Consider the following 27,536-nt stretch of genomic DNA (forward strand, 5'->3'; position numbering starts at 1 on the left):
TTTCAGAACAAGGCGCCAAGCTATTAGAGAAAATAATCTAATGAAACTCCCAATGCCTCTGTTTTAGAGAGGCAGAGAGTGAGTATAAATGGATAATGGCACAAAAGTGAAATGAGATAAAAAAAAATCAGCTAAATAATCTCAGAATCCATTAACAATTTACAGAAACTGTCAAATATAGTACATCTACCCTAAGCTACACGGACCGATGGCTTCATTCCCTACTCCAAATCTCAAATATATTAATTCATAAATTCTGCATTACCTTAAAATAAGTAATCTTCCATGTCCAATGCTCGAAGAGATCATGAACACTCTTGTCTTTGAACCTGACAGAATAAAACAAAAGGAATGAACATGGAGCACGATGACAACATAAAATACAAGAATCTTTTACAGCCAAAACAAAATCAGCAGGGAAGTTCCACTAACATAACTGAAAACAGTTATCATAACAACCAAATGTTAGGAAAATTAGAAGTTGACAAATCTCATTTGCCCCCATCTACAACTACCGATAGCAATATAAGAATCTTAAGATACCAGTTCACAAGGAAGCATTTTTGCAGTACACTCTACTAACATGCCAGAGTATCTTAAGATGAAAGTTTACAAGGAAGGCACTAGACGGGATACTGAAAAGGAAGATGGTTGCTGAAGAAAGAGTTAAAAGTGGTGTTACTGCCATGCTTTTGACTCACATGCCATGTTATCTAGGATTGTTACCCATTAATTGAACAACTCATAAAATGAGTTCTGAGAACAAGAAACTTACAAGCATTTAATTAACAGTATTTGCGATTGCAAAACACAATATGAAACTGAGTAGAAAACACAATAAAATGCTCATGCCATAGATTGACGAAATCAGATTGGGCCCATGGGAGCTATCACACAATTCTACAAGAAGCTAGGTAGTGTGAGCAAATGACCTATGCTTATGCATCGCATTCAAATGTGCATCAAAAGATAAACAGAAAAGGAAGTAGGGGCTTCCCTTCTACAAATTAGAGAACTGATAAAACAGTATTCTTGATAAAGGAATACCAAAATTAAGTAAAATAAAACCATTGTCAAGATTAAGTAAAATAAAATTCAAAAAAGCTACATCACACAAATGCCAAGATCAAAGAGAAGAAAAGAAAGGAAAAATTGGCTTAACTAGTTTACGGATAGATGAACATCCAGAATATATAAAATTAACATTTAGATGGAGTGGAGAAACAAGAAAGGTGTACCATACAACCAACCTGCACAGCACATAATGTTCACAACTAGAAAAAAAATGTTGTTTGACTGCCATGGGAAACCAAAACTACCACAACTCTAACTCACCTAAGCTCATCCAAAACAGGTGAACCCATGTAAGTTCACAGTTTGTGAAACATGATACGAGAGTAACTCACCAGGTGTGTAATAAACAAACCATGCAAATGTACCCAAAAAAAACTAATCTCTAATGCACATAAATCTTTGCAAAAACATTACTAAGTTCCCTGTAAGACTAAAGCCTTAAAGAATTCCAGAAATCAATACCCACATTTAACTTTCCTTAATATCATTTTGCATGCCAAAAAAAAAAACCTTAACATTCAAAAAGTCAGTGGGAAACACACCGGGAAATGAATCTTATCTACCTCCTTAACACCACATGTTATTTTGAATAAATAAATTTACACAATTCACCTTCATTGTCAATTTATATTTAAATGATTCCACACTGAGTGCCCACTCTATAGCCTAAATGATGAAAATTATCAAATATTGTGTAGAAAAAGTTTTCCACTCATGTTTATTCAATATGAATCTTTGAACATCAAATTAGTAGAAGTTAAAACCAGAAGCAAAGGAAATATACTAAAATTGCTATTCAGAATTTCAGCACCAACAGTGAAGGAAAAAAAACACGTTTTAGCCATACACACCCATCTTTTCCGCAGAGCCACGATATATTAGAGCCATAAAGTTGAGAAAAACATGACTACACAATCGATAGAGCAGACTTCTCAAAACACACAAACCAAACATCCCCTTCCCTTTGCATGTGCGCCATGTAGAAAGATTTTTAGAACTAAAAGGGGCTGGATTTTGTTCCATTAAATGATCGTAGTTAGCACAGCAAAAGCATAATTTAGATAACACAACGGAGATCTAGACACAATCACAAAACCCATTAGAGCAAAAAACAAATGGTCATTCAAAGCTAAGAGACCTCAAACTCATTAAAGAACCTTAAATTAAAATGAGAAAAGAAATTACAATAAACAAACTTAAAAAAAAAAATCAAGATTTTACATTGAGCCCAAAAGGAAGTCAAAACTCAAAATGGGTCCAAGACAAAAAAAAAAAAACACAAAATGGGCAAACAACAAATCACAAAATCTCACCTTTTAATTTAAAACTTCATAAAGAAAGAAAGAAGGAAAGAAAACCCTAAGTAAATATATATATATATATATATATATATATATGAACAATGTGGTTCTTTTAATCTGCAAATGAAAAGAAAAGAGGGGAAAGGCATTACTTAGTAGGTAGAGAGCAGCTCTCAGGGAACTGAAGCAGGAGAGAAACACCATGAAAGGTACGGCCTTGGAGCTGAATAGAAGGACACATTTATTGATTTCTCTCTGAACAAAACCCTAACAAGAACAAGGAAAAGGAGTGTTCGTCGCTTTGCTTGGTAAATACACGTGAATTTTTTTTACTTTTGTTTTTATTTTTTTTGGGGGGGGGATGGAATTTATGTGGGTTTTGTTTCTGCACGAAATCCAAGATATAACAATAAAAAAGCGAAGGTTTTTTTTTTATTTTTTATTTTTTATTTTTAATTTGAATTTGGAATCCGATCTCTGTCGTTCCGTTTGTTGTCTGTTTGAAAATGAGACACTCCCGGCCCCGCCCTTCTCTTTTCTTCTTCTTCTCATCTTCCTTTGACTTTAGGGTGAATACACTCCCGGCCCCGCCCTTCTCTTTTCTTCTTCTTCTCATATTCCTTTGACTTTAGGGTGAATTACACTGTCTGTCGTTGATGATTATGTGGAGAGGTGTTTACCGTCTGTTTTTAATTTAAAAATTCAATCAAATTAAAAAGTAGTATTTTTTATTAATATAACTCGGATCGAATCGAGAACTAGTTCAAACCAAACTAATTTTATTTGATTCAGGTTGGTTTTTTTAGCATTAAAAACCAGAAAAATCAGAAACCAATTAAATAAACTTGTTTTTGCTATTGCCGTCGTTGTAAGTTGACAATGAAATAAACTAAGATCTTGTATTATTATCTCTAACATTACAACCACCATTGTTGGTGGTTGATGGTAAGAGTGAAGTAAAGATTGTGAAAGACACTATCATATGAGAGAGCATAGAGTAATTGTAGAAGAAGGTGGAGAAATATGGTGTTAAAGACTCAAAACTTAAAAGTAAGATTTAATGTTAACATATAAGAGAAAATGAGAGAAAAGAGCACAGAGAAGAGAGAGCAGGAGGGAGGGAGGGGTGGGGCTGCATGGAAAGGGAAAGGGGGAAAGGGATAAAATGATTTAGGGTTAAGGTTTTTAGGTTTAGGGATGTTTCTTTTTATATCTTTTTTTTTAAGTTATTTAGATTCAATTAAACCAGTTCGGTTCAATCAGTTTAAGCTTTTTTAAACCGGAACCGAACCAGACCGGATGGTTTTTTTATTTTTTAATTAGTTTATTCGGTTTTTTCTAACAATTTGGTTTTTCGGTTAATTTTTTCTTAGTTTAATCAGTTGGTCGTTTTTTTTAATACCCCTAATGATGTCTTAGTGGGTTTTTAAAAAGAAAAAATCATTTTTTTCTAATTAGTTCTTATGTTTTAAAGTATTTTAGTTAGAGTTATATGGTGATATAGTTAAGTCGGTTTTAAATCTATAATTGTATTCAATTTAATTTCTGATATTTTATAAATTTTAAATTTATTCATTTAAATTTTTTTTACCTGAGCATATTAGATATATCAAATTTGACTGGATTTTTTTATGGATATTACAAATATTCAAATGTTGGGCTTATATTACTAATTTTCATATATCTGTGTTTAGAGACGGATCTCTAACATGGACTGTAAATGTAATGACACCCCCGATGTTATGTCTAATTTTTATATCTTGCATCACCATTAAATTTTAGTTACCTCCCTCGTCACCTCCAGTAGAGAGATAAGTCACTTTCTATTACCTTAAAGAAATTTAATAGAAAGCCCACTAATGAAAACTTTGGAGCCAAAATATTTTTAAATAAAATAAAAATAAATACTCAATCCATAAATAATTAAATATAAAGTCAAAGGAAATATAAGGTATAGGAGTTGGGTCAAGTTGATCAGGTTTAAAAAATCTCATTCCGCCATCCGATCCATGATATCCATTTCTTAGGTTTTTTACTCATTATCATTGACTTTTATAAATGAATGTATAAGGTATTGTTATACCTATTTGCTAAGAAGCAAAGATAAAGCTCTTAAAGTTTTTAAACAGTACAAGAATGAGTTGAAGATCAATTTAATTAAAAGATAAAGGTTATAAGAAGTGATGAAGATGGAAAGTACGATGCATCTTTCCATAATTTTTTATTCTTAAAATGATATTATCCATCATACTACCACTTCTTATTTGCTTGAACAAAATAGCATTGTTGAATGTAAAAACTAAACTCTAATAGGAATGATAAATGTCATGTTGATAAGTTTAGAGTACCTCATAACTTATGGGAGGAGAAAACTATTGGGTTCTCGAATATCATACACGGAGTGGAAGCAATAAAACAAAATTATTCGGGAATTCCTAGGATCCTGTTAGACAAATATAAAGTTGTTTAAGAATTTATTATATAAAGATCTGATCTTTTTCGACTTTGAATAATTCTTTAAAGGTTGGGTTGTCGCAAACTAGAATGATGAATTGAGTTATGAATATTACAATATTTGTTTAAGGTTGAATAAATTTATGCAAAGAGAACTTTGGATGATTATATGAAATGAATTAAATATATTGTCTAGATGAAAATTTTAAAATGTCTTTTAAGTGTTAAATAAGATATTAACTTGTTACTTAGTAAATATTATTGATTTTGTTTGAGGTAATTCACATGCTCGCCAAGAATAATTATTAGTTAGTATTTTTGTGTAGATTTAAGTACATATGAACTATTATGTTGTAATATTAAGCTGTGGATTGTAATTTCAAATATTTGATTTTGTTATGTAATTAAACTAACAATTATCATCTCCTAATTAAAGTGATGTAATATTTTTAGTGATATAATTGGTTTAAGTTATATTTATATATATATTTATTCAAGTGTTAGATGATATAGAATTATTGTATTGTTTTGATATTTTAAATTATTATTATGATGGATATGAAACGAATAAATGTCTTAGTAATATGAATTGATGAGAATGAATTATAGAATGATGGATATAATAAGATGAGATCCAAGATGATTGGATCAGAATTGAGGGGATAAGTTATGATGTTTATGGTTATGAAGTGTTATTGTTTGTGTTATAAATTTGATGTCAAGACTTGGGATATCCCAAACATAAAGGAAACTCTGTCAAAATTTCAACAGAATCTTAATGAGTTAGTAAAATGGAAATCTTTAGATCGATTTAGTTGATCGATTGAATAGTCAGTTAAATCGGTTAATCGTTTCATCAATCGGTAAAAAAAAATTGACACTGTTTTTGGATTAAATATAATGAAATTTGTTTCTAAATGTTGAGAAGTTTACACATCATCTTATAAGAACAACATCTTCATTTGATAAAAAAAAAAACATGTAATATGTACAAGTCTATATAACTCTAATAAATATCTAGTATTTAAAAGAGCATTAATCAAGAATAGTTTAGGAACAATGCTTTAATAGATAGGAATCTCATAATTATAACAACTTTATCATTTCATTTGCAAAACATTTTTGTCAAATAAACTTTATCTTTACTCTAGATTCATAAATCAAATATTAAAGATAAATTAATTCTTTATTAATAATAAATATATCATATGTAACAAACTAAGTAGTTACAAGGCATATTAAACTAACAATCTCTCACTTACACTAAAGTCAATCACTTATGTATTTAATATCATATTGCTCCATATACGATTAATGCTTCTGCATGGATAGTAACTTAGTAAAAGGATTTTCTAGATTCTCTTCAGTGGGTACTCACTATATCTTTACATCTTTCATTTCATTGATTTATCAAATCAAATGGAATTTATTAAATACTTGTTTGGATTATTGATGAGACCTTGATTCCTTTACTTGTGCAATAAATCCTTTGTTATCATAATAGAGGGTAACTGGATCAACAATGCTAAGAATCAACCTAGTTCATTAATGAACTTCTTAATCCAAACAATCTCTTTGTTTTCTTAAACGTGGAAGTATACTCTTATTCAGTTGTAGAATTAGTTGTGCTTTCTTGTTTGGAACTCTTCTAACTTATAGCACTACCATTTAAAATAAAACATATATTGACTAACATTCACCATTTTTCCAACATTTTATTAAAAAATCTTAATTCAAACAATTTCAAACTTTAGTTTATCTTCTTCATTGATGGATCCTATATCCAAGTATAGGATACGATTTCCATCATATCTCTCTCAATTTATGTCTTAGAGCACATGTATTTAGAGGGAGGTGTTCCATGCAAAAATAGATAAGAATCCAATCTTAGATTCTTCCATGCCAAGCTATTTTAGCATTTGGTCTATATGCATGGATTGAAACAATATAAGCAACCTTCTAAATCTATCTCTATCTCTATATCCAATATATAGGTTGCTTCTCTCAAATTTTTTTATGAAGAAATTCTTGGACAACCAAAACTTTATTGATTAAAGTAAGGATATGTCATTTCTTAACAATAATATGTTATCTATATATAATATTAGAAAAACAACATTACTTCCACTAACCTTTTGTAAACACAAGGTTTATCCAGATTTTTTATGAAATCAAATCTGTTGATTTTACTCTTAAAATTGGATATTTCTACTCTTTAAAGCTTGCATTGTACATTTGTACATTACCTTTCATATTAGTTTTTCTCTTAAATACCCACTTAGATCCATTGGGTTTTATCCCTACAAGTGGATCAACCAAGTTCCAAACTTGGTTAGTACATAAAGTTCATAGCTTCAAGTCATTTCTTGGAATAAATATCATATATTACTTACAAGTAATTGGTAGGCTCATCAATTATGATGAACATGTCATTCATAGCTGCCATAAAATGTTCTTATCTCATTAATGCATGATATGTCCTACTAAATTTATATAAATTTTATGTTTTCTAAGGTTCGGGCTAAACATCTAATGTTTTAGCCTTGAGAATATATTTTATTTGGATGTAGTGTTCTAAGAGGTGTAGAGAATTTCATTCTCTTTTAGATAATCCTTGAAATATTTGGTCAAATATTAACCACTTCAATCCAATCAAAGTTTCTTATTATTTATTTTAATTTGTATTTCAATTTTATTGCAATTTATATTGAACCAGTGCATATTATCTTCAGGTATATACAAACCAATCATATACTTACCAGATCCATAAGAACATCATAATTATAAAAGAATAACATTTGTTCTTAATAATAAGTTCAAATTCATTTAATACTAAATAAAATAGAAACAATGTCATAAAATACTGGAACAAAATAACAATTATAAAGTTTTAGTAATGGCCCATCAGGTCAAATAAAATAACTAGTTTCTACAGTTAATGCAGCAACATTTGCTTTATTACTAAGTTGTAGGTCCATGTTGCCTTCAATTGATCTTATATTTTTCTTTTAAAACCTAATTTTGGAGCCAAGTTTTAATACCACTTTATACAAACCTAGAGGATATGAACCCTGGAACCTACAATCCAAATTAAATACAACTTAAGAAAGCTAAAATCAAGTTGAAAAGAACTTGATCCGGTGATTATCTGAATAAAAAAACCATAATTATTGGGTGAAAACCCCCAACTAATTGATTATAAAGAATCAAGAACTGGAATTATAAGGATGAATACCACAAAGAAGTAATTTTTGATAAGTTTTTAAGAGTTCAATAAAAAACCAAGAGTATGAATAACCTTGCACACACAATATTATTTCTAAAATCAAAATACCCCAATAGAAGCTAAATAAAATATATATAGTATGTAAAATGTCCTAAACAATGTTGGAAAAATAACAAAATAGTTATAAATAAAATTGAAAAAAGAATCCTAAGTCAACTAGAAAAATATCAGAAATCCTAAATAGTAACTTCTAGACCTTATCACAAGGCCTTTCAATACCTAATCGCTACAAAATATTAATCCTGTAGAAAACAAGGCCTTTAAAATCTTATGATAAAATTACAACTCAATCCAACAATCGAATCAAAAATTATACTAATCAGAATTGGGAACCATATCAATCCCTTCCCTAGCACCTACAATCCAAGTTTAAGTAGGAAAACAAGTTGAATCTAATTCAACGATCGAATCAAAAGTTATACTAATCAGGATTAGGAACCATATCAATCCCTTTCCTAGCACCTATAATCCAAGTTTAAGTAGGAAAACAAGTTGAATCTGCAAGTCTTGTAAAAAGTAAGGCTCAAATATATTGAATTTCTTTTTAATCTTCTTAACTCTTAACATTTTAATAGGTTCGATTGACATATATAATTGATCATATGATGTTACTTAATGATTCTCATCACTCAGCTTCTATGACCCATGAAAATAGATTCCATATAAAGCCTAAAAACTTGAGAATCTTATCTCTTATTAATAGTCATCCATCTGTAGATTATAATTTGAATAGATGATGAAAACACACCTAGACAAGAAAACCAAAAATGAAATAAGGGAAGAAATACATTTTTCTCAACCTTCATTAAGTTTAAGAATCTTATTATTTGCTCTTTTACCATAATATAAGATAACAAGTACATTTTCCTCAACCTTGATACATGATAAGCTTCACAAAATAAAATGTGTATCCAACTATAAAAAATAAAAATAAAAAGAGAATAGATAAACAACATTCAGGAACCTTGTTCCTCGACCCGGGATCAACAAAATTTCAATTGTTGTAGTAAAAAACAAGAACATAAAAAAATGAAAACGTTAGCAGAAACTTGGGACTTTTTATTGGAGTTTGACTTAGTTCTTTTTCTTTCGCATTTCTATCTTCTCCCTCCGACGGTATAGGATTTGGCGTTTTTTTCATTCCAATGACAACATTCCTGGAATTTCTAGGGAATGAAAAGCGCAAGGAAAATCCAAGAAAGTTAATTGTTTTGATAGCACAAAAGAAGAATATAATTATGCAAAGTTTATAATCCAAGTTTATATTATATTTTTTATATCGTATGGAAGAAATATTTTTAACAATCTTGATGACATGAATACATGAGGATTAAACATTACGTGGCATCTCAGATGAAAGGCTTAATAATGCTTATATACATCTCTATGCTATTTATTTTGTGTTTAAAAAGAGAATATACAATCGAAAGTACTTTGCCTTGATATAGCACAAGAATTGGAGGGTTCCGTTTCTTCTTCCCCCTTGACATCTCCTTGTTGACGATGAGCAGCAATTCCAGAATTTGGAGGAACAAAGAACAAACCACAAAGCACAGTTGAGACTTAGTAAGCTTGAGCAGCCAAACTGGTGGGAATCCTCTGGCGCTTTTCCACATATGCTGATGGAAACCACCCAGCTTTACCTTTACATTCTCCTTCTGACCACCCAGTTGGACTCACCTGGAAATTCATATCTTAGAAATAATGTAGGAGCAAATAAAGGTAGAGAAATGAGATTTACAATTTATCTTATTCTACTTTAACTGGAACCGAAACACACAGGCCTAACCACAAAGGGAGAAGCGTTCCTTGACATGATTGATTGTACACTAAGGTAAAATAGAATAATCTATAAAGAGGTCAAATAAGGGAAACAATACACTCAAGTTGCATATGATATGGATCCAACACATTCATTCCATGAAACATAATCATAAAGAATCTGAATGGATCTCATGGTCTCCCGTTACTCTTATGAAGAATTTAATCATTTCTGGGAGCTGCTAGATAAAACAGGTTAGTGTTTGGATGAGTGTCTCCCTTCAGTGAGAATGTTATGAGTCTTTCAGAGACTAGATGCAAGTAAGGCAAGGCTTGTGTCCCTAAAAAATTGAACAGTGCAACCTGTCAGTTCTTTTTCTATGCTCCAAGCACAATACAAGTTGGGAACTCCTAAATTCACATGGGTGATCTGTCTGTTAAAAGGATGCTTCTAAATGCAATTGCAACAGTAAGAAGGAAAAGCCAGATAACCTTTCTCACAACAATGCAGTCACCCACTGCCAAGCTCAGCTCCTTCTCTGTTTCGGCAATGAAAAGATGTGTTGCCTGCAAGACGTAACCAAAATTTCACAACTTATGATCTATCTAAAACACAGTATAATTGATGAACAATGCATGCAACAGTAACTAAATTAATTGTTATATCTACTTTGCATAAAGAATCAAGTTAGTGATGTGAATTTTCAGCTGGAACCATACATAGAATTCCATGTTTTCAACAATTAACTCCAGTTTAATTTCATTTCCTTTTTCACTTTCATTTCATACAAAGCTGATAATCTTTCTCCCTAATAACCACTTATGGATAAATGTGGAGATCAATATGCCATTATTTGCTATTCGATTCAATCACACCATCTTGTCTCTTTGTAAATTCTGCATGATGATCTTTAAGCTGGTGAGCTGTTTACAAGAAATCTAATGAGTCAATTACAAGCTCCTTCAATGCTACTTGATTGAGGCATCAGCATCAGCTTGAAACTTATGTAAAGCATAGCATGCTAATATCAGAATAAAGCAAAAGAACATATTTCTTTCTGAAGAGACTTGCAAACCCGCCCTGTAAAGTTTCAGTGACTAATATAGAATGCTTACTTCGGCCAGAAAGTATGTGGTTTTCTCTGAACCATTCTCTGATGGAATAACAGGAAGCAGAATCACTGGAGGGGCAGACTCTTTTTGCTGTTTCTCTGAGACCATCTGACACAAGTTCAGAATGTAAGTTGCATTGCTCATATCATCAAAAGTTTATTCATGAAAAAAATTAACATAGAACTGACCTCAGCTTCAACCTCACTAAGAATAGCAGCAATTCTCAGATGATAATTTTTTTCTCCTTCAACCTTCAATAATGTAAGCAAATCATAAATATAAAAATCAAAAGCTTTTAAGCTTCAAACTAGAAAATACTGTCCTGAAAAATTACACACACCATGGCAACAAGCCGTTGGAAAGTCAATCTGTGCTGTTGTGCTTCAACAGCAGCCAATGCAGCCGCCGCTTCTTTACCAAGAACTGCCATATTTGCCTTTATTTCTTGCATCTTTGCTTCTCCTGCATGCAGCTTTGCAATATTTTCAGGAATTGGTGATTCCCGTACCCGTGCTTGTCTTCTGGAAACCTCTGCAGCCTGTGTGCTTTAAATGGTCAAATACAAAATTATGAATGATGAGCTAGCTTATAGCAAATACCAAGAGCATGCAACATAAAGTGATGGTTGAAGCATGATGATTATATAATACTACGTAACAATAATGCAGCTGAGTGCAGTTCCAATTACCTGTGTTTCCGCTTCTTGTCTCATCCGACTATATCGTTGAGCAAGATGGCGTGCATCTTCCAAAGGAGAATCAGTAATCATTGCTCTCAAGGGATCTAAGATCTGGAAAGATGAAACGAAATCAAAGAATAATGTTCATCTCTTAGTCAATTCATGAATAATTGTGGCAATGATTGGCCTTTGATAATCAACAACTCAAATCTTATTTTTGTGGTTATCATCAGTTCTGGTTATTTATATCTACAGTTCTTCAATTTTTCCTTTCTCAATGCAACATGGAAAAGCTTGAACTTTCAACTCTGAAAGAAAACTAATCTGACTAGCAAAAGATGTCCAAAAGTATAATCCTCTGCAAGATATCCATGATGCAGAGCTTTCAGCAATGTAAAGACACATGGCTATCATTTACCTCAACAACACAAACAAAAACAATAACCCATAGAACTATGACTTGTTAAAACATATTTGGGAGTTCCAAAATGTCTGAAGCATAGCCACTATGAAACAATAATTAAATGTTCCTGCATTGACATCATAAAATATCAAAATTGATTCCATATGTACAGGGAAAAAAAATTAACCTGTGAAAATAACAGGCGATTCAAGTCTTCCTGCTCCTGTTCCACATGTTTATGAGCATCACCATATATAGCTGCAGCCTTAGCCAGTATGTTCTCATTGATGTTCTCAGTTCCATATCTGCAGCAATCCTCTGACAACTTGGTTCCTAACTACCATAAAGTTTGTATTAGATAAACATAAGCACAAAGGCCCTATATATCACAATATTATTTAAAATAAATAAACATCAAGGAACCCAACATCAAGTTCATTCAATCCCCTTTTATATTCCTCAATATTAATAGAGAGTGGTTGGACATAGTATCGATTGACTTTCACCTGCTTCAATATGTTTGTACCCTATGGCCGTAAAGGATTCTGCTGCTTTAACGATATCCTTCTGAAAATCCTGAAACAAAAGGTATCACACACATTAGTAAGAACAATTTAAATAGAAGACATTTGCAAGAATAAGAAAATAGTGATTAAAGCATATTTGATGCTTTCATAGTCATGAGAACTCCCAAAGCAAGTGAACTAAGGACAACAATAAATTAACATGTATATCAATATGTAACTATGTGTATATAAACCAGAGCCCTGTTTTTCCAATACAGTTTTCTTGAAAATACAACCATCAACTCGGTGCCCTGCTTCACCTTAATAGCAGGGCTGTCCCTTCCAAACCTCGCTGATTATAAAATAAAGTGACATAAGATGTACTAAATTTATCATAAATGAATTGTGTCACTGGGCATTAAATTTCACAAAAACTAGTAATAAAATGAAATTACTAAACAAGCATTGCACACGTGTCAATTCAAGAAGGCATGACCAACTTAAAAAAAGAGCTCAAACAGCCACGCAAATTAGTTTCGCATTTACAAGAACTTCCACCCAGGCTCTATTTCATATAGCATACTAATTTCCCCTTGCCGTAAAGCTCAGTTACCACATATATGAGACTACGTACATACTAAAGCAGCTTGACTGCTAGAAAAGTCAGATTTCACCATGTAACATGGAAGCAAGTAACTTTGAAAGCTCAAGCATGGAAATTTATTTTCATAAATAAATGCAAGTGAAGAAATTGAACATAGTGACAGATAATAAAGAGAATGAACTTTGGTATAAGACCCTTTTTTTTATAAGCACTCTAGTATAAGACATTCAAAAGCTATTAACAAGAATTGAAGTTGTTGATATTGGCAATGCGCATAGAAAAAGAAATGGCTGGCAGATTCTTATACTTAACCAGGAATCTGATTGTACCAAAAAGACAGGTCATGTCATGAATGACAAAGACGTGTGGTCCTATCAGATTCCTGGTTTAGTCAGATGGAAATGTTTAGAAAGAATGTTTAAGTTTTGAATTCCTTGCTATCATATGCATAAACTTATTTAGCATTGTCACCTACTGAAATCTAGGATCATCCTTTCATCATCCACAGCCTCATTTCATCAAAGGATAAGCACTTCCCTAAACATGTTAATTTTATTAGCAATATAATTACTTCTCTCAAAGAGTATAGCACGTTATTGAAGTATGTGAACTAGTCAACCACGAGCAGTATCAGTTGCTGTTTCATGAAAGATAACAAGAATAGAATTAATATTAATTTTCATCTCAAGAAGGTCAAACGTCCCACCTTCCCTGCACGAGTCAATGAGTACATCTTCTCTAGTTGCTGATGTCTGTGCATCTCAACTTCATCAATAACCATAACATCTGAGCTTTCATAACCAGTACCGCTGAACTGCTTTATGACAGCCTAAAATCAAAATATAAAAAGAAAAAACATTAGAAGGTGTTGACCAAGTATATTTTCTAAAGATTACATGAAGGGGATCAAAGTTGTTCAGGTTGAGGTTTCTTAATACAATGAACACATTCTAACACAGAACATTATAAGATATATAAAGTTTATAAATGCGAATCTGCAAGAAAGTGTTTATCATGATTTATAAATTTATATGCTGAATGCAGATCCCAACGAGCTTCAGATTAGGGCTGATTGGATAGCCCTCAAGGTCGGAGGGTTAGGAAGGGAGGGGTTAAGGATTTGCATTGGAGCTTGTAGAACCAGTATCTTCAATGAAAGCTATCCATCACTCACCCCCTCTCTCATCATAACCTATTTCAGATGTACCCTTGTTCCTGGGATTCTACTTTCCTTCTGAGGATGGAGAGAAGGTGCAGCTAGTCTTTCTCTGAGTCCTGCAAGCGACTTCAGTTTTGAGCGAGTTGCCTAGGACAAGTTTGACTTAGTTTGATAAATTGGAGTGTACTGAGCAAATATATACTCTCACATTGATTTCACCAGAGAGAAAAAAATACTTTGTGTTCACACCTCATGCATAAGAACTATGAGGGAGGCAAGATATAAAGAATGGGTAAGGTAATGAAGTTTCACTCGGAATGCTTCCCTCTGATGGGTGAATCACATTGTCTATCCTCTGTGGGTTTCTGGGAGTGGACAGCAAGATATTATGGATATGCGCTATCTTCCACATATTAAATATATTGGACGTGCTAGAGTCTCCAAGGGCATTTCACCTCGTCCTCGAGACAACTTCTGCGTAATAAGACAGTGTTACTTGCAGCTTTATGGTGCAATACTTAGAGGGCTTCTTGGTCTTTACCTAACTGATATTCATGGATATTGGAGCTCTCTTCTATCTCAAGGTTTATTTCTTCTTTCTTTTGTTGATGGGCAATGGCTTATTCTCCAAGATGTAGTTATAGTTTCCTTTCTTATACTATTCTTCGACTATTAACACCAAATGGAAAAAAGAAGCCAGCTTGGAGGTCATAAAAGAAGCTAGCAGTTAAGGAAGAAAAATATTCTTAAAATGAACGAGTGAGATGCTCCACATCATTCTAGATGACAACTTCACAAGAGGACCAGGTCTTCCAGCATCTTAAACCATAACTATTTGCACTATGCAGCATGTCTCTGCTAAGAATGAATTGTCTATTGCAAAACTAATCCACCCTAAATAAAACAAATAAACAGATGTGATCCAGTAACATCAGTCCGTCTTTCAATAAACAAATCATTTATGTGGTTTAAAAATTTTAACAGCTCTAGTGCACAGAAATGAAGTGGCAAAATCAAGAAATGTTTGGAGTCCGAAGTACAAAGTTTGCTAACTACATTTGCTTCCTCTTTATGAGGTTGGTTCATTTGAAAACTCCAACTCTCTAGTCTGCAATATGGAATTTTTTGTAAACACAAAATGAACCGACATATCAAAGGGAAAAATTCTTCAGAAACAAGAAAAGGATTCGCCATTCGCCTTTTCTGTAAATTTGGCATTTCCAACTTCAATCATTTTCCCTAATCACAAAATTTAGAAGGATATGAACCCTCTTCATCAACACCACCAAGAATGCCAAAGTTGTTTGCAAATAATTGAACCCAACAGTTTACTCCATGAAAAACAGATGCACCACTCTCAAATCCCATTAACAAGCATACCCCAATAAACAATTTAAGCCAAATCTGATTAGTTTAAACTGTTTAGTGAAGACCCGGAAGAGCAAAAACCAAAACAAATCCAACAAATGTTCCATTGATTTCCTTGCCACATTTTGTAAACAAACGAGCAATCAGGAAGTATCATGTTAAGAGAATCAGAGGTTGAAAACAAAAGGGAAAGACTGATTGATAGATAGAAAAAATGTTTACCTGTTGTTGCTTGGCAACTTGTTCTCTCAACTTGCTGGCTTGTTTCCTTAATGCGTCCATTTTGGTTTACTCTTTGGATACTGATAAGAAAGGGTTTTTCTTTGGATTTCGATTAAATTACAAAAACTTCAGATCTGAGTAAACTAAGAATCTCTATCACTCCCTGTCAGTCTGTCTCTAGCTGGAAGCTGCTTCGGTACTCTGCTCCCCCCACCCCTCTCTCCCTGTTTTTCTTTCTCTTTTTCTTTTTCTTTTTTTGGTATTTGTCATTGTTTCGTGTAGTTTTTTAGTCAACTATAAATTTAGTTCTTGTAGTTTACTAAGAATAATATATTAGTACTCATAGTCCTACAAATTACATAATCTATAATTTAAAAAAAAAAAAAACATTTAGCTTGAAACATCCAAAATTGCCATGCACTTTGGATCAAACTCCCCGTCCCTCTCTTCTTATTATTTTATAGTTTGACTTGGTTTTTTTTATTTTTTCAGTTTTTTTTGTTTGACTTGATTTAAAACTAAGACTCGGTTTTTTTGTTTTTTCAGTTTTTTTATGGTTTGACTTGGTTTTTTTTGTTTGACTTGATTTAAAACTAAGACTCGGTTTTTTTCTGGTTTGACTTGGTTTTTTTTGTTTTTTCAGTTTGAGTTCGATTCGGTTTTTTCAGTTTGAAACATCCAAAATTGCCATGCAGTTTTTTTTGTTTTTTCAGTTTTTTTATGGTTTGACTTGGTTTTTTTTGTTTGACTTGATTTAAAACTAAGACTCGGTTTTTTTCTGGTTTGACTTGGTTTTTTTTGTTTTTTCAGTTTGAGTTCGATTCGGTTTTTTCAGTTTCAGGCTTATAAAACCGAAACTGAACCAAACTGATCGATTTTTTCAAAGTTTTAATCGATTTTTTTTACGTTTCAATTTTTTCGGTTATTTTTTATGATTTTCTCGGTTTAATCAGTTTTTTTACTCACCTCTAGTAGAAAGCACTTGGATAATTGGCCCCTGCTTTACTACAATTTGGGTTAAAAATATTTTGAATATAAAAAGAATAAAAAAGTATATTTAATAAAATAAATTAAAAATTATATATGCCAATAAATTTCGTTAAAACAAACTAGTTTATTAATATAAGTCTTTTTTTTTATGTATAAACATCTTTAATTTTAACAAAATAAAATCCTAACATTTTTCTCATGTCATTTATTTATTAAGAATTAAAAGCAATTAAAACACATAGTTAAAAAGATTTGGACAATTTAAAATAAGGATATATATATATAAAATTCTTTTGTCTAATTAACACACTCATTCTTTCTTTCTTTTTTGAAAATTTTATAGACAACATCTGATCCTATAGGCAAGTATGAATTATATAAAAAACAATGCTTATAATTTAGATATAAGTGTATTAAAAAAAAATGCTTAGGTGTGGTCACAAGAAATTCTTTGGCAATATTATTAAATTCAGTCAAGCTGGTTAATCTAGAGATTCCCTAACCTAACTCCTTGCATGATTTGAGTTTTAAATCAAATTGTATGGAGATTGACCCGATACGACCTAGTTGACTTAACAAATCTAAAACATGCCGAATAACTGGTCAAACTTGATTTGACTAAAAACATTTCAAGATATCATCTTTTTTTCTTTACTACTAAGATGACACGGGTTAATCCGATTAACCAGTCAAACTCCCAACCCGAGTCACAAACTCTAGTAGATTCGATAATTTTAGTTTTTTTAAAACTATTTTTATTTAATTATATACTAACAAAAATAAATATTTGCAATTAAAATAACAAAAACTAAAGAGACTATAGAAGTAGAAAAAGAAAAGTAGATGGACTAAACATAACTTTGTCACTTGAATTTGAGATTACACTTAGGTTTTTTTTTTTTGTGTTCTACATGTTAGTCCCTTTTTGTTGAATTTTATCTTTCTCTCACAAAATTGACCAAATAAATTATTAATGTGGTCAAATAAGGCTATAGTTGAAAATAAAAAGTTTTAAAGGTGAAAATAAAAAAATATTGTAATTAATGTACATATATTTTTTTCTTATGCAATACTGTATAAGACGGTGGGCTGCAACTCCTAAGGCTGCCCACCAAACACAATGAAGCAGAAGACAACGTGTCCCCGGTCCTCAAGCTTCCATATCAAGAGATAGAAACTAATCGAATATGTCTAAATTAATGATAAGCTAACATGTTAATTTGCTCCCTTATTTGTTAGTAATTTAAAATTAAAATATATGTTTAGTAATTAATTAATAATAGGATTGTTTTTCATTCCTTATAAATTTTATGAAACTTAATGTTATCCTACTGATTATTTTCTGACTTATTTTAAAAAATATAGTTACAAGTAGAAGAGATAAATTATAGGTAAATATATTCTTTTTACTTTCGATATGTCATAAATTTTATTCTCTTTTCTACATGTAACTATTTTTTATTTAAAAATAAATGTAGGAATTAACTAATAAGATATTCTTAGTTATCTTGTGAGCACCATAAAAAAATAATTTCAAGATCGGTGTAAATTAAACAAGAAAAAATATTAGAGTATCTCTAGAGGAAGATGTTATTTTGAAGAGCCAAATTGATAAAATAACATTTTAAATAATATAAATATGATTTGTTTTTTACTATATAGACTTCAATAAAAAAAAAAAGTTATTTGCAAAGCCAATTCTATTAGAGTGAGAGAAATAAATGTTTTTTTTTCTTCAAGGAGTTTGATGTCATTTTCTTTTCCACATGATTACATGTAATTGGTTTATTTTTTTATTGGATCTACTTTGTTGATTTTAGCTTTTTTGAAAGATATGTAGGAATAGTATTTTTGAAAGAGAAGTTATATTTTGGCATTTTATTTAACATTTTCCTTGTAACATGCAAAACAAGCCTATTAAGGATATAAAATAGTATTTTATTATTATTTTTGGCTTTATATTTAGCATACTCCTTGTAGTTGCTCTTACTAGTAACTATTTCAAAATGAGTTCCCTCCATTACCAAAAATTTGTCAACTTCAAAGTGTCCCCAGCCTTACAACTATGTTTTATTTTGTCACACAATTTTTTACTTTTCTACTCTTGCTACAATTTATTAAAATTTTTTTTTAAAAAAAACTATAAGTGTTGAGTTTTTCATTATATATATAATCATTATAAATTGGAACAATGGAATGAATATTTTGCTCTTCCAAAAAAAAAAAATCATTGAACCTGCTATTGAGAGTAATCTAGATTTTTATTTATAGTCTATTAGTTGTTTTCAAATTAAATGGGAGCAAGACAATCTTTTTATATTTTCTTAGCACAATAAAACAACTTAATTACCTCTAAAAACAAAAAAAAAAACCCCTTAAACTAGCATCTAGGAGCTTTTTTGTATTTTCAATTTTTGAAGCATAGAAAAATGACTCATTTACCTTTGAAAGCAGAATTTTTTGAACTGTTTCATTTTGATTTTTTAATTATAATCAAATTGATTAAAGGATAATTTAGTATTTTAATAAATATAAAATATTATTGAAAAAAATATTGTTTACACGTGAGGGGGTTTACTGGGGCCAAACAATGGCTTCCAAAACAACATTCAAAACTTCTCACAAGAGTAACAATATGATATCTTTTGTCTTCTACCTCATTTTAGGTGGTTTCTTTTGGGAACTAGAGTTATCGTTGCACATGAGATGCGATTGGTAGAGCTAGAGGAGGTGCAAGTGACTATACAGAGGCTTGTATACTCTGAGGGTAAGCATGAACAACCTAGAGCTATTTTTATGCAGCTAACACAATCTTAGAAAGAGCTCTCATCTACTGTGCTGGCTATTAAAGATCTACTAAAGCTAACAATGATGGTGAGAGGTTGATAACTCATCCTCAAACGTTTGAGTATTATCTTCCATGAAAGCTTTTATATTGAGGATGAAAAATGAGCAGTAAAAATAAAACATACAAGGCTTTTGTTTTATTCCCATAGATGATATCATTGATGAAGCTCGAAAAAACCTTAGTGGATCTAGACTTTCTTCACGGACAACAACAAGTTAGATGAGGGTGTTACTTGAAAAAAAAACCTTTGATATTGAAGTCAGTTTAGGATTTTTTTGGTAGATATCATGTAAGAATAAGGGATAGAGAGAGTTGGATATATACATTTTTTTCTGTATTGAGATGAGGAAAAAAATCCTCCCTTTTTGCCCCACATTTGAGAATATATATAGCTTATTCTAGAAAAAATCTAAAGCTATCTTGTCAGGGTTTCTCAGGAGGTAAAAGAGAAGCTAAAGCCAAAAAATTGTCCTTTAATTTCTCCCCTAAAAATGTTATTCCTATGTATCCTTTAAAAAAAAGCTAAAATCAACAAAGTGAGGCTAAGAAAAAATAAACTAATTAAATGCAATTATATGAGAAAAAAAAATGACTTCAAATTCATTGAAGAAAAACTAAAGCAATTTTTTTTTCTCTGAGAGAATTGGTTTTTCAAATAATTTTTTTTATTAGAGCATAAATAGTAAAAAAAAACTATATTTATAATATTCAAAATATTATATTAACATTTCGACACTTCAAAATAGTATTTTGCTTTGGAAATGATTTTAAAGATAACTTGCCCATGTCACCTACAGTAGATGATAATTCTAGTTGAAATGTTATGACACGTATAAAAAAAAAGATGAATGATAAAATAAAAAGAGAGACAAGGGAGATAAAAAGTGGTGGATTAGGCAAAGACCATAAAAAGTGGTGGATTAGGCAAAGACCAAACTTTACGAGGCTTGATTTGGTCTTGATTCAACCGTGGTGTTAGAGGTATGGTTAGGTAGGGATAAGTAAAAGAACTGAAAAATTAATTAAATTGTGAAAACTGAAAAAAAAACCGATTAAAATTTTAAAAAAACCAGCTCGTTTAGTTTTATAAACCTGAAATAAAAAACCGAACCGAATCCAAGCAGAAAAAAATCGAGCCAAACCAGTTTGAATATGTTTTTTCATAAAAAGCTGAATCGAAACTGATCGGTTTGAACTAATTTCGGGTTTTTTTTTAAATTTCTATTTAGTTATTTTTTTTATAAAAACCGAACCGAACTGAAAATAATAATTCTTATGCAAAGTATCTGAACTTGTGACCTTTGATTAGGTCTTGACCCAATCAAGCCAAAAAAGACTCTTTCTTTATTTTTTATTTTTTGTTCATGTATTGTCACTAATGATATAATTCCCACAAAATTTTGAATTATGTGGCTCCAAATCTAGGCAAAGAAGGGTTCATGTTAATGTGCAAGAATTTTCTTCTTCTTTTTAAAAGAAAAGCGAGAAAAATTGCCAAATCAGTGAAGTCTCATTACGGAAAACAAGGCAAAGCAAAAAGAATCGAAGAAACGCATAGACAGAGGGAGATTGAAGAACACAGAATCTTAAAAAAGACACACGCACAAACTTCCACTTATGACGCTTTAAATGAAGATTTTCTATTTTTAAAAAATCTTAAAAATCACAAATAAATAGATCTTCTTCACGAGCCTCTACCTCTCTACCCATACCTGTCAGACCTTACCTGTACCAAGTGCTATTTTTGGTGCTTTACAGTTTGTACTGTACATACAAAGCCTAGAGCGAGAGAGGCTACAGAGAGAGACAGCCCACGATCTATGCATCTTCCCTTTTCTTTTTTCTTTTTTCCGGGTTTGACAGCCCCACAAGAAATAGATTTTTGAGTAATTAAGGGCTAAAGCTAAAATCAATCATGCCATCAGGTGCTAAGAAGAGGAAAGCTGCCAGGAAAAAGAGGGAAAAGGAGGTCAGCGACAGCTCTTCAATCAGCAGCAACAATCCTCAAGGTTGTTTCTTATTTTTTTTTAAAGAAAAAAGAAACGAGAAAAGAGAAAAAAGATTTTTAAAGGGTTTTCACTTTTTGAGTACAACCACCCATCACTTGCCACTCTGTCACTCAATCATACACTCACTTACTGGCCTTTTTTTAAATCTTTGTTTGATAAGCTATTTGAATTTGAGTAATGGGTTCTTGTTGACAAGTCTTGTTTTGATTGCGTTTGATTAGATTGGTGTATTTCTTTGTGCAATTTTGTAGCGATGGGTACTTTCTAATGGCACTTTGATTTTGTAGTTTTGGTATTTTTGTGGTTTTTGGGTTAATGGGTGTCTGTTGACATCCTTTGTTGATCGAGTTTTTTTAGGTTTTTTTCACCTACTGATTTTGGTGTTTTTGCCAATCTGGTTAATGGGTATCCTTTTCATGTCCTTCTTTTAGCTTCGCTTGATTTGATTCTTGATGGTTATTTTATTTTTAGGGTATTTGGATTAGATGCATTTGTTTATGTTTCATGTTTTTCTTGATCTGATGGGAATTGTGTGGTGGTGGTTTATTTTTTTCCCGAGGTTTTAGGCTTAAGAATTTGCTTAGAGATTTTGATTGTGATGGTTTAACCAACTTACAGGCCCTTGCATGTTTAACTCCCTTCAAATTTGGTTAAGTTTAGCATATCAACTCAATTTACATTTGTTGATGTTCCTTGTTTCTCTTGAACATTATTGGGATATAGTTGAAATGCCTCTCACTTAATTATCGTGCCATTCTGTTTGGCGCACGTTTTAAGATTGTTTTAATCAATTTGGTTTGATGTGAGTAACAAAGTTAGTTGATCTCTTATCAGTTGCTTGAAAGTGATGCGATTTCTTTTGCTTGATTAGATGCATCCAATCCATTATTGAGTGCTCTCCTACTTTTCATCACAGAATGATATTGATTCAATGAGCATATCTTTGTTAGTTTTGTTGTCTTAAATTTGATTAAAATCCTGTTCTTTAACCATTTTCTGACTGGAACTTGTCGTTTTATCAATGGTTTTAGGAAATGGTGATCCAAAAAGCCCTGATGAGAGAGAGAGTGATGGTGGTGAGATTGGTTCCCCTGTATCACTGGACCAACATAACCACCAGCATCCATTTAATGAGGGTAATGGAGAATCTGAGAAAGGAGGCCCATCACCTGCCAATTCATTTGCCCACCAGAACAAGCCCATGGAGGGAGTCCCTGGGGATGCAGAAGGAAGCCATAAAGTTGAACCAGAGGACAACAGTGCTATTAAAATTGAGAGAGAAGTGAACTCTGAGCAAAATGTGGAAAGTAAAGATATTATTGAGTATGTTGATTGTCCAAAGGAATCTCATGATGAAGATGATAGGAGCTCTAGCAGTAGTAGTTCCAGCAACGAGTCTCAAGTTTTCGAGAAGAAATCAAAGGAAGCCAATGATGAGGAAAAGGAAGTTGTTTTTGAGAAGAAATCAAAGGAAGCCAATGATGAGGAAAAGGAATTTGGTTCTTTTTCTAAAGAGGTGAAGCAGATCCCTGAAAATGGGAAACCAGTCAAGGAAGTTAATAATAATTCAGTCTTGGAAACTGCTTCAGCTATTTATTTGGTGAATCCTGTGGTGCCCATTTCTGAGACAGTGAAATGTGTTATGGAGAGTGCTCAAGTTGAAAATTCAGAGGTTCTGGAAGTGGTTGAATCTGGTTTTGAGGAAAATGAGGACAGATTGTTGCCTATATCCAATGAGGTTGTTGAAGTTTCACCAGCTATTGTGGTGCCAAAGAAAAATGAAGATGAAGTTATTCCCATCTCAGATGAGAATGTTGGGGCATCTTCAAATGTGGTTAGTTCTTCTGTATATGGAAATTTAGGGAAAACATTGGCATCATCAGACAGTCATTCCACTGAAACTGGTAATGGTGCAGACAAAAACAAAGGCACTGGTGCTCTTGAAAGTACTGAAAACCAGGTTTGTTTCTTCTTGATTGTGATTTGATCTATCATTCTTTTTCTTGAATATGTTGCACTAACAATTGAATATGCTGTGTTGCTGAATTTGTCTGCAGCTTCCTCTTGCTTCTGCTCCACGAGTAGCAGAAAGAACATCTTGGATGGGTTGCTGTGGTTTATTTGATGTTTTTACAGGCACCAACAGATAATTTCAGGTTAGTATTGCCTAAATTTAAATCAGAATGACTTGGATTGGATATCGAGATCTTGTACATATACTGCAAATAGATATGCCCAGTGACTTTCAGGTACCATTTTGTTGTGATCTGTTTTGATGCCCTGTTGTGCCCCCATTTTTCATGTGTTTTGTAGATATGTTATTTATTAAAAATTCAAATAATGCATTGCAAATCATAGAGCCTCGATTTCAATTTGTTTGGCTGTGGGTCTTGGCAGTTTTGTAAAGCACATGCAAGCTCATAAATTTGCTAATATAGGGATTCCTATTACTTTTTTGGTCATATAGGCATTACTTTTACTCCTCTCTTTCAACATTATGGTAGAACTCTCAAGAAATCTGAATCTCTATAAAGATAACTCTTTCATGAGTCGGTTTTAATGGGGCTGGTAAATTGGAGCTAGTGCCTATCTGTGCCAGATCACTTAGGAATAGTATAAATTCTCTGCTGTAGAAAATCCGGAGATTTTTTTTGGGCAACTTATTTTTTTTTTATATAAAAATTCTTTTGAGTTGTTGAAAATGCAAATTCCAGCTTATTTTGAGTTATCCCTTTCCCTCTTCTTTTTCTTTCTTTGAGTTATGAAAAAAAGAAGCAATTTTGAAAAGATTCTCAACTGAAAATACCAATTACGAGGTGCTTGCCCTTCTAAACTTTTTTTCAGATCGGTAATGTTTAACAGATTCTTTTTACTGGATTCTTGTTCAATTCATATTTTGATTTTGGTTGAACTATGTTTGAAGGCTTTTGGTTTTTGTGCTTCGCACAAGGCCTTGGTTCAACTACACTCTAGAACTATGATTTTTGCACATTTCCATATGGCTGTTGTCTTTTCTTTATGTTTTGCGGTATAAATTTATAGTAACCCCCATACATCTGTTGCAGAAGCGAGTGCGAGCTTGAGGAAGCTGTCGTGAACCTGGAGTCTGAGAAGGATTTGGTTTGTAGTAGTTTGAGATAACAGGAGTTAGAATCTCTTGGAAAGTTTTCCCAAACAATAAGTGCAGAAAACCTGTATAGGTAAAACAATTATATAAACTTTGCAAACAGTGAGTTTCAATATTGGAGGGTAGCTTAGTTTACCAAACCTAAGCCTCATTTTCTTGTTGATTTTTGATTGTGTCAGTATACCGGGTGTTGTATGATGTTCATTTTTTACCAGATTGATGATATGAAACTCACCATTCCAAGTATGAGAACAGTGTTTTTCTCCTTCCCCCCTCTCCTTTCTTGACTCTTGTCCTCGTATTTTTATTACTAGCTGAATTGTGTGACTCATGTACATCTTTTTTTTCCAGTAATTCTACCTTTTCTCAAGTCATGTCATCAACCTGCCCTCTGGAATATATGCTATGGATGCCATATGTTTGCTTTTCTTTTCGCATGTTACGGTGGGCATTAGAAGTCTAAAGAATGCCTGTTCATGGGAGGTAGAGAGAGATTCTTTGAGTTCGAGTATGTACGAGAATGATAAAAGTTTGTATTTTAAAATGCTTTAAAATAATATATATATATCCCATTGACAAAAAAAAAAAAGAGTTGCTGAAAACGATGATCAAAACCACGCGCACTAAAAGAAGCAAATAGTAATTGATTGATTAATAATTAGCAACAAGAGACCGTAAAATGGAAATATGATTTTGGACCCCGTTTCCTTTGTTATTTGTTTATAAAAATCCAATCAAATCACACAGAAAAACATAATAATTGTAATCAATCTGCTTACACCCCCGAAGAGCCGGGAAATTAAAAAAAAAAAATACATTGAATACACACCAAGCATGCATAAATTAAAGGGACTATTAATTCTTTCAAGTTCTTCTACTTGATGAGGCGCCATGGATGGCTGCTATGTATAGAAGTTGCGTAGCAGAAAGTATGATCATAAATGCTTCCATGGTTCTCTGCAGAGAGATGATTACTTGTGTTCAAATTCTTGGGCATGATTATACGTAAAAATAAAATCTTGGCTAATTAATTTAACACAGCAGTAGTGGAGGTGTCAAAGAAATCTGATAAAGCTGTTTATCATTCTTACCAGACGGGCGTTCCTGATAGAGAGCTCAATTTCTTTGCTGGCAAAGCTGCGCAAATTTTGTTGCCCGTCAGTAATCAACATGGCAAGAAGAAACATATATATCTTTTTTTTTTTCCCTTTTTGAATGTAAATAGAGCCTTTTAATCTGTCTTGAGAAAAACACTTTCTTTTACCTCAATCATGGAACTATTTTGATAGTTAATTGCTAAAATAGTAGCTGATCAGAGGAAGGGCAAAAGCTGATGGATGATGGTTGCTTACCCCATGGCTAGAAGAGTGAGAGCCCAAGCAATGGCAGCGGCGGAGGCGGCGGATGGCATGCTATCGCTGTGCCAAGAGCGAATGTGATTAAGACCAACAATTGCCGAGGCAACACCAACAACTCCGGCAATCAAAGAGAATGTCACGAAGAACCCAGTGGCAGCATTTCCCATGGGGAAGTAAATGGGTGAGAAATGTGCTGGGAGGTCATACCCAGGTCCTGAAATTAAGTTGTACGTGACATAATTAGGGCATAGACCACGCTAGCAGAAGACAATAAATAGCAAGAAGTGCATGATTATCAGTGAAGGAAGAAAAAAACAGAGAGAGTGAAGGAGGGGAGAGGTTGATTTACCGATGATGAAACCATGATCAATGGCTCTATTCATAGCCCAACTGCCAATGCCTAAAACGATGATATACATGATCAGATTTAAGACTAAAAGCAGGGAGGCAACAGGTTTCATCCGCTCAGAGGCCATTCTTGTGCTGTAAACTGAACTTTGTGAAAGGACGAAAGGGATTTGGAGTTATTTTATTTTCCCGAGGGCTCCAAAAAGATTCAATGCATAAAAGACTGAAAAAGTACGAGTGTTTTGTGCCAGAAGATGTGTTATTTATAAATGGCCATCATGGTTCTTTGCTTGTTAAGCCTGCGGTTCGAGAACTTAGTGGGGGTTCGTGGATGCTTTATGTTCAAGGCAACCCTCCAGAATCACAATATTCTTACTTGGTTTGCATTTTTATCTAATTCTTTGCAGGAGGCACTTTCCTACCATTGTAGTTGTTGCTCGGAGGAAAAGTGATATTCTGTGCCAGTCGGTGATGTGTCCAAATCCGATTACTTGTACACCTTGCTCTTCAATCTTCAAACTTTACATGGTATATGATATAACAAACCTCCTATTAAAATTGTGGAATTTGGGAGATTGTACTTTCTGAAAAGAATGGAGGTTATTTTTATTGAAATGGATTGAACTGAAATTATGGAACCAAGGACTTGATTGCAATAACTAAGAAAAAAAAGGAATTTTTATCTCTTTACCCTATTCATAATGGAACTTGTTAACATTTTATTTGAATTTAAAAGACTATTCTTGATTATTGAATCAGATTTGGGGTCCTTGATTTGCTGAAGACTACTAATTCCTTGCTGGTTCAAACGTTGTTGTTGTTTTCCCTTACACAAACATCTAGTTCAAACGTTGTTGTGTGTTTACCATGCAGGGATCCCTGAACATTGGTCGTCCACTTTTCTTCATCTACATTATTGTTTATAA

At 32.4% G+C, this 27,536-nt stretch overlaps 3 protein-coding genes and 1 long non-coding RNA gene across 6 annotated transcripts; 1 reads left to right on the plus strand and 3 right to left on the minus strand.

The window, feature by feature from the left end:
• LOC133703279 (uncharacterized) lies at positions 1-3,017 on the minus strand. The gene is made up of 2 exons (XR_009843863.1): positions 2,528-3,017; positions 1-329 (listed from the first exon to the last, which is right to left on the minus strand). It is a non-coding gene; the product is annotated as an uncharacterized LOC133703279 (long non-coding RNA).
• A 6,334-nt stretch (positions 3,018-9,351) lies between these two features.
• On the minus strand, positions 9,352-16,196 carry LOC133702654 (SH3 domain-containing protein 3-like). The gene is made up of 10 exons (XM_062126959.1): positions 15,931-16,196; positions 13,888-14,010; positions 12,578-12,647; positions 12,259-12,404; positions 11,678-11,779; positions 11,330-11,527; positions 11,178-11,240; positions 10,993-11,097; positions 10,369-10,443; positions 9,352-9,795 (listed from the first exon to the last, which is right to left on the minus strand). The coding sequence occupies exons 1-10, from the start codon at positions 15,988-15,990 to the stop codon at positions 9,679-9,681; spliced, it is 1,059 nt and encodes a 352-aa protein (XP_061982943.1). The 5' UTR covers positions 15,991-16,196; the 3' UTR covers positions 9,352-9,678.
• A 5,141-nt stretch (positions 16,197-21,337) lies between these two features.
• On the plus strand, positions 21,338-25,150 carry LOC133703425 (uncharacterized). Of its 3 annotated transcripts, none has more exons than XM_062127914.1 (4): positions 21,338-21,777; positions 22,809-23,737; positions 23,835-23,933; positions 24,843-25,150. In XM_062127914.1, exons 1-3 carry the CDS (start codon positions 21,684-21,686, stop codon positions 23,925-23,927), a joined length of 1,116 nt encoding a protein of 371 aa, XP_061983898.1. In that variant the 5' UTR covers positions 21,338-21,683; the 3' UTR covers positions 23,928-23,933; positions 24,843-25,150. The 3 variants fall into 3 exon arrangements, with proteins under 3 accessions (XP_061983898.1, XP_061983899.1, XP_061983900.1); XM_062127915.1 differs by lacking the exon at positions 21,338-21,777 and adding an exon at positions 21,871-22,034; XM_062127916.1 differs by lacking the exon at positions 21,338-21,777 and adding an exon at positions 22,054-22,182.
• A 434-nt stretch (positions 25,151-25,584) lies between these two features.
• On the minus strand, positions 25,585-26,902 carry LOC133703426 (membrane protein PM19L-like). The gene is made up of 4 exons (XM_062127917.1): positions 26,612-26,902; positions 26,257-26,476; positions 25,996-26,041; positions 25,585-25,861 (listed from the first exon to the last, which is right to left on the minus strand). Exons 1-4 carry the CDS (start codon positions 26,736-26,738, stop codon positions 25,769-25,771), a joined length of 486 nt encoding a protein of 161 aa, XP_061983901.1. The 5' UTR covers positions 26,739-26,902; the 3' UTR covers positions 25,585-25,768.
• Between the last annotated feature and the right edge of the window lie 634 nt (positions 26,903-27,536).

The sequence above is a fragment of the Populus nigra genome, chromosome 9 (genome assembly GCF_951802175.1).
Source record: "Populus nigra chromosome 9, ddPopNigr1.1, whole genome shotgun sequence".
NCBI lineage: Eukaryota > Viridiplantae > Streptophyta > Magnoliopsida > Malpighiales > Salicaceae > Populus > Populus nigra.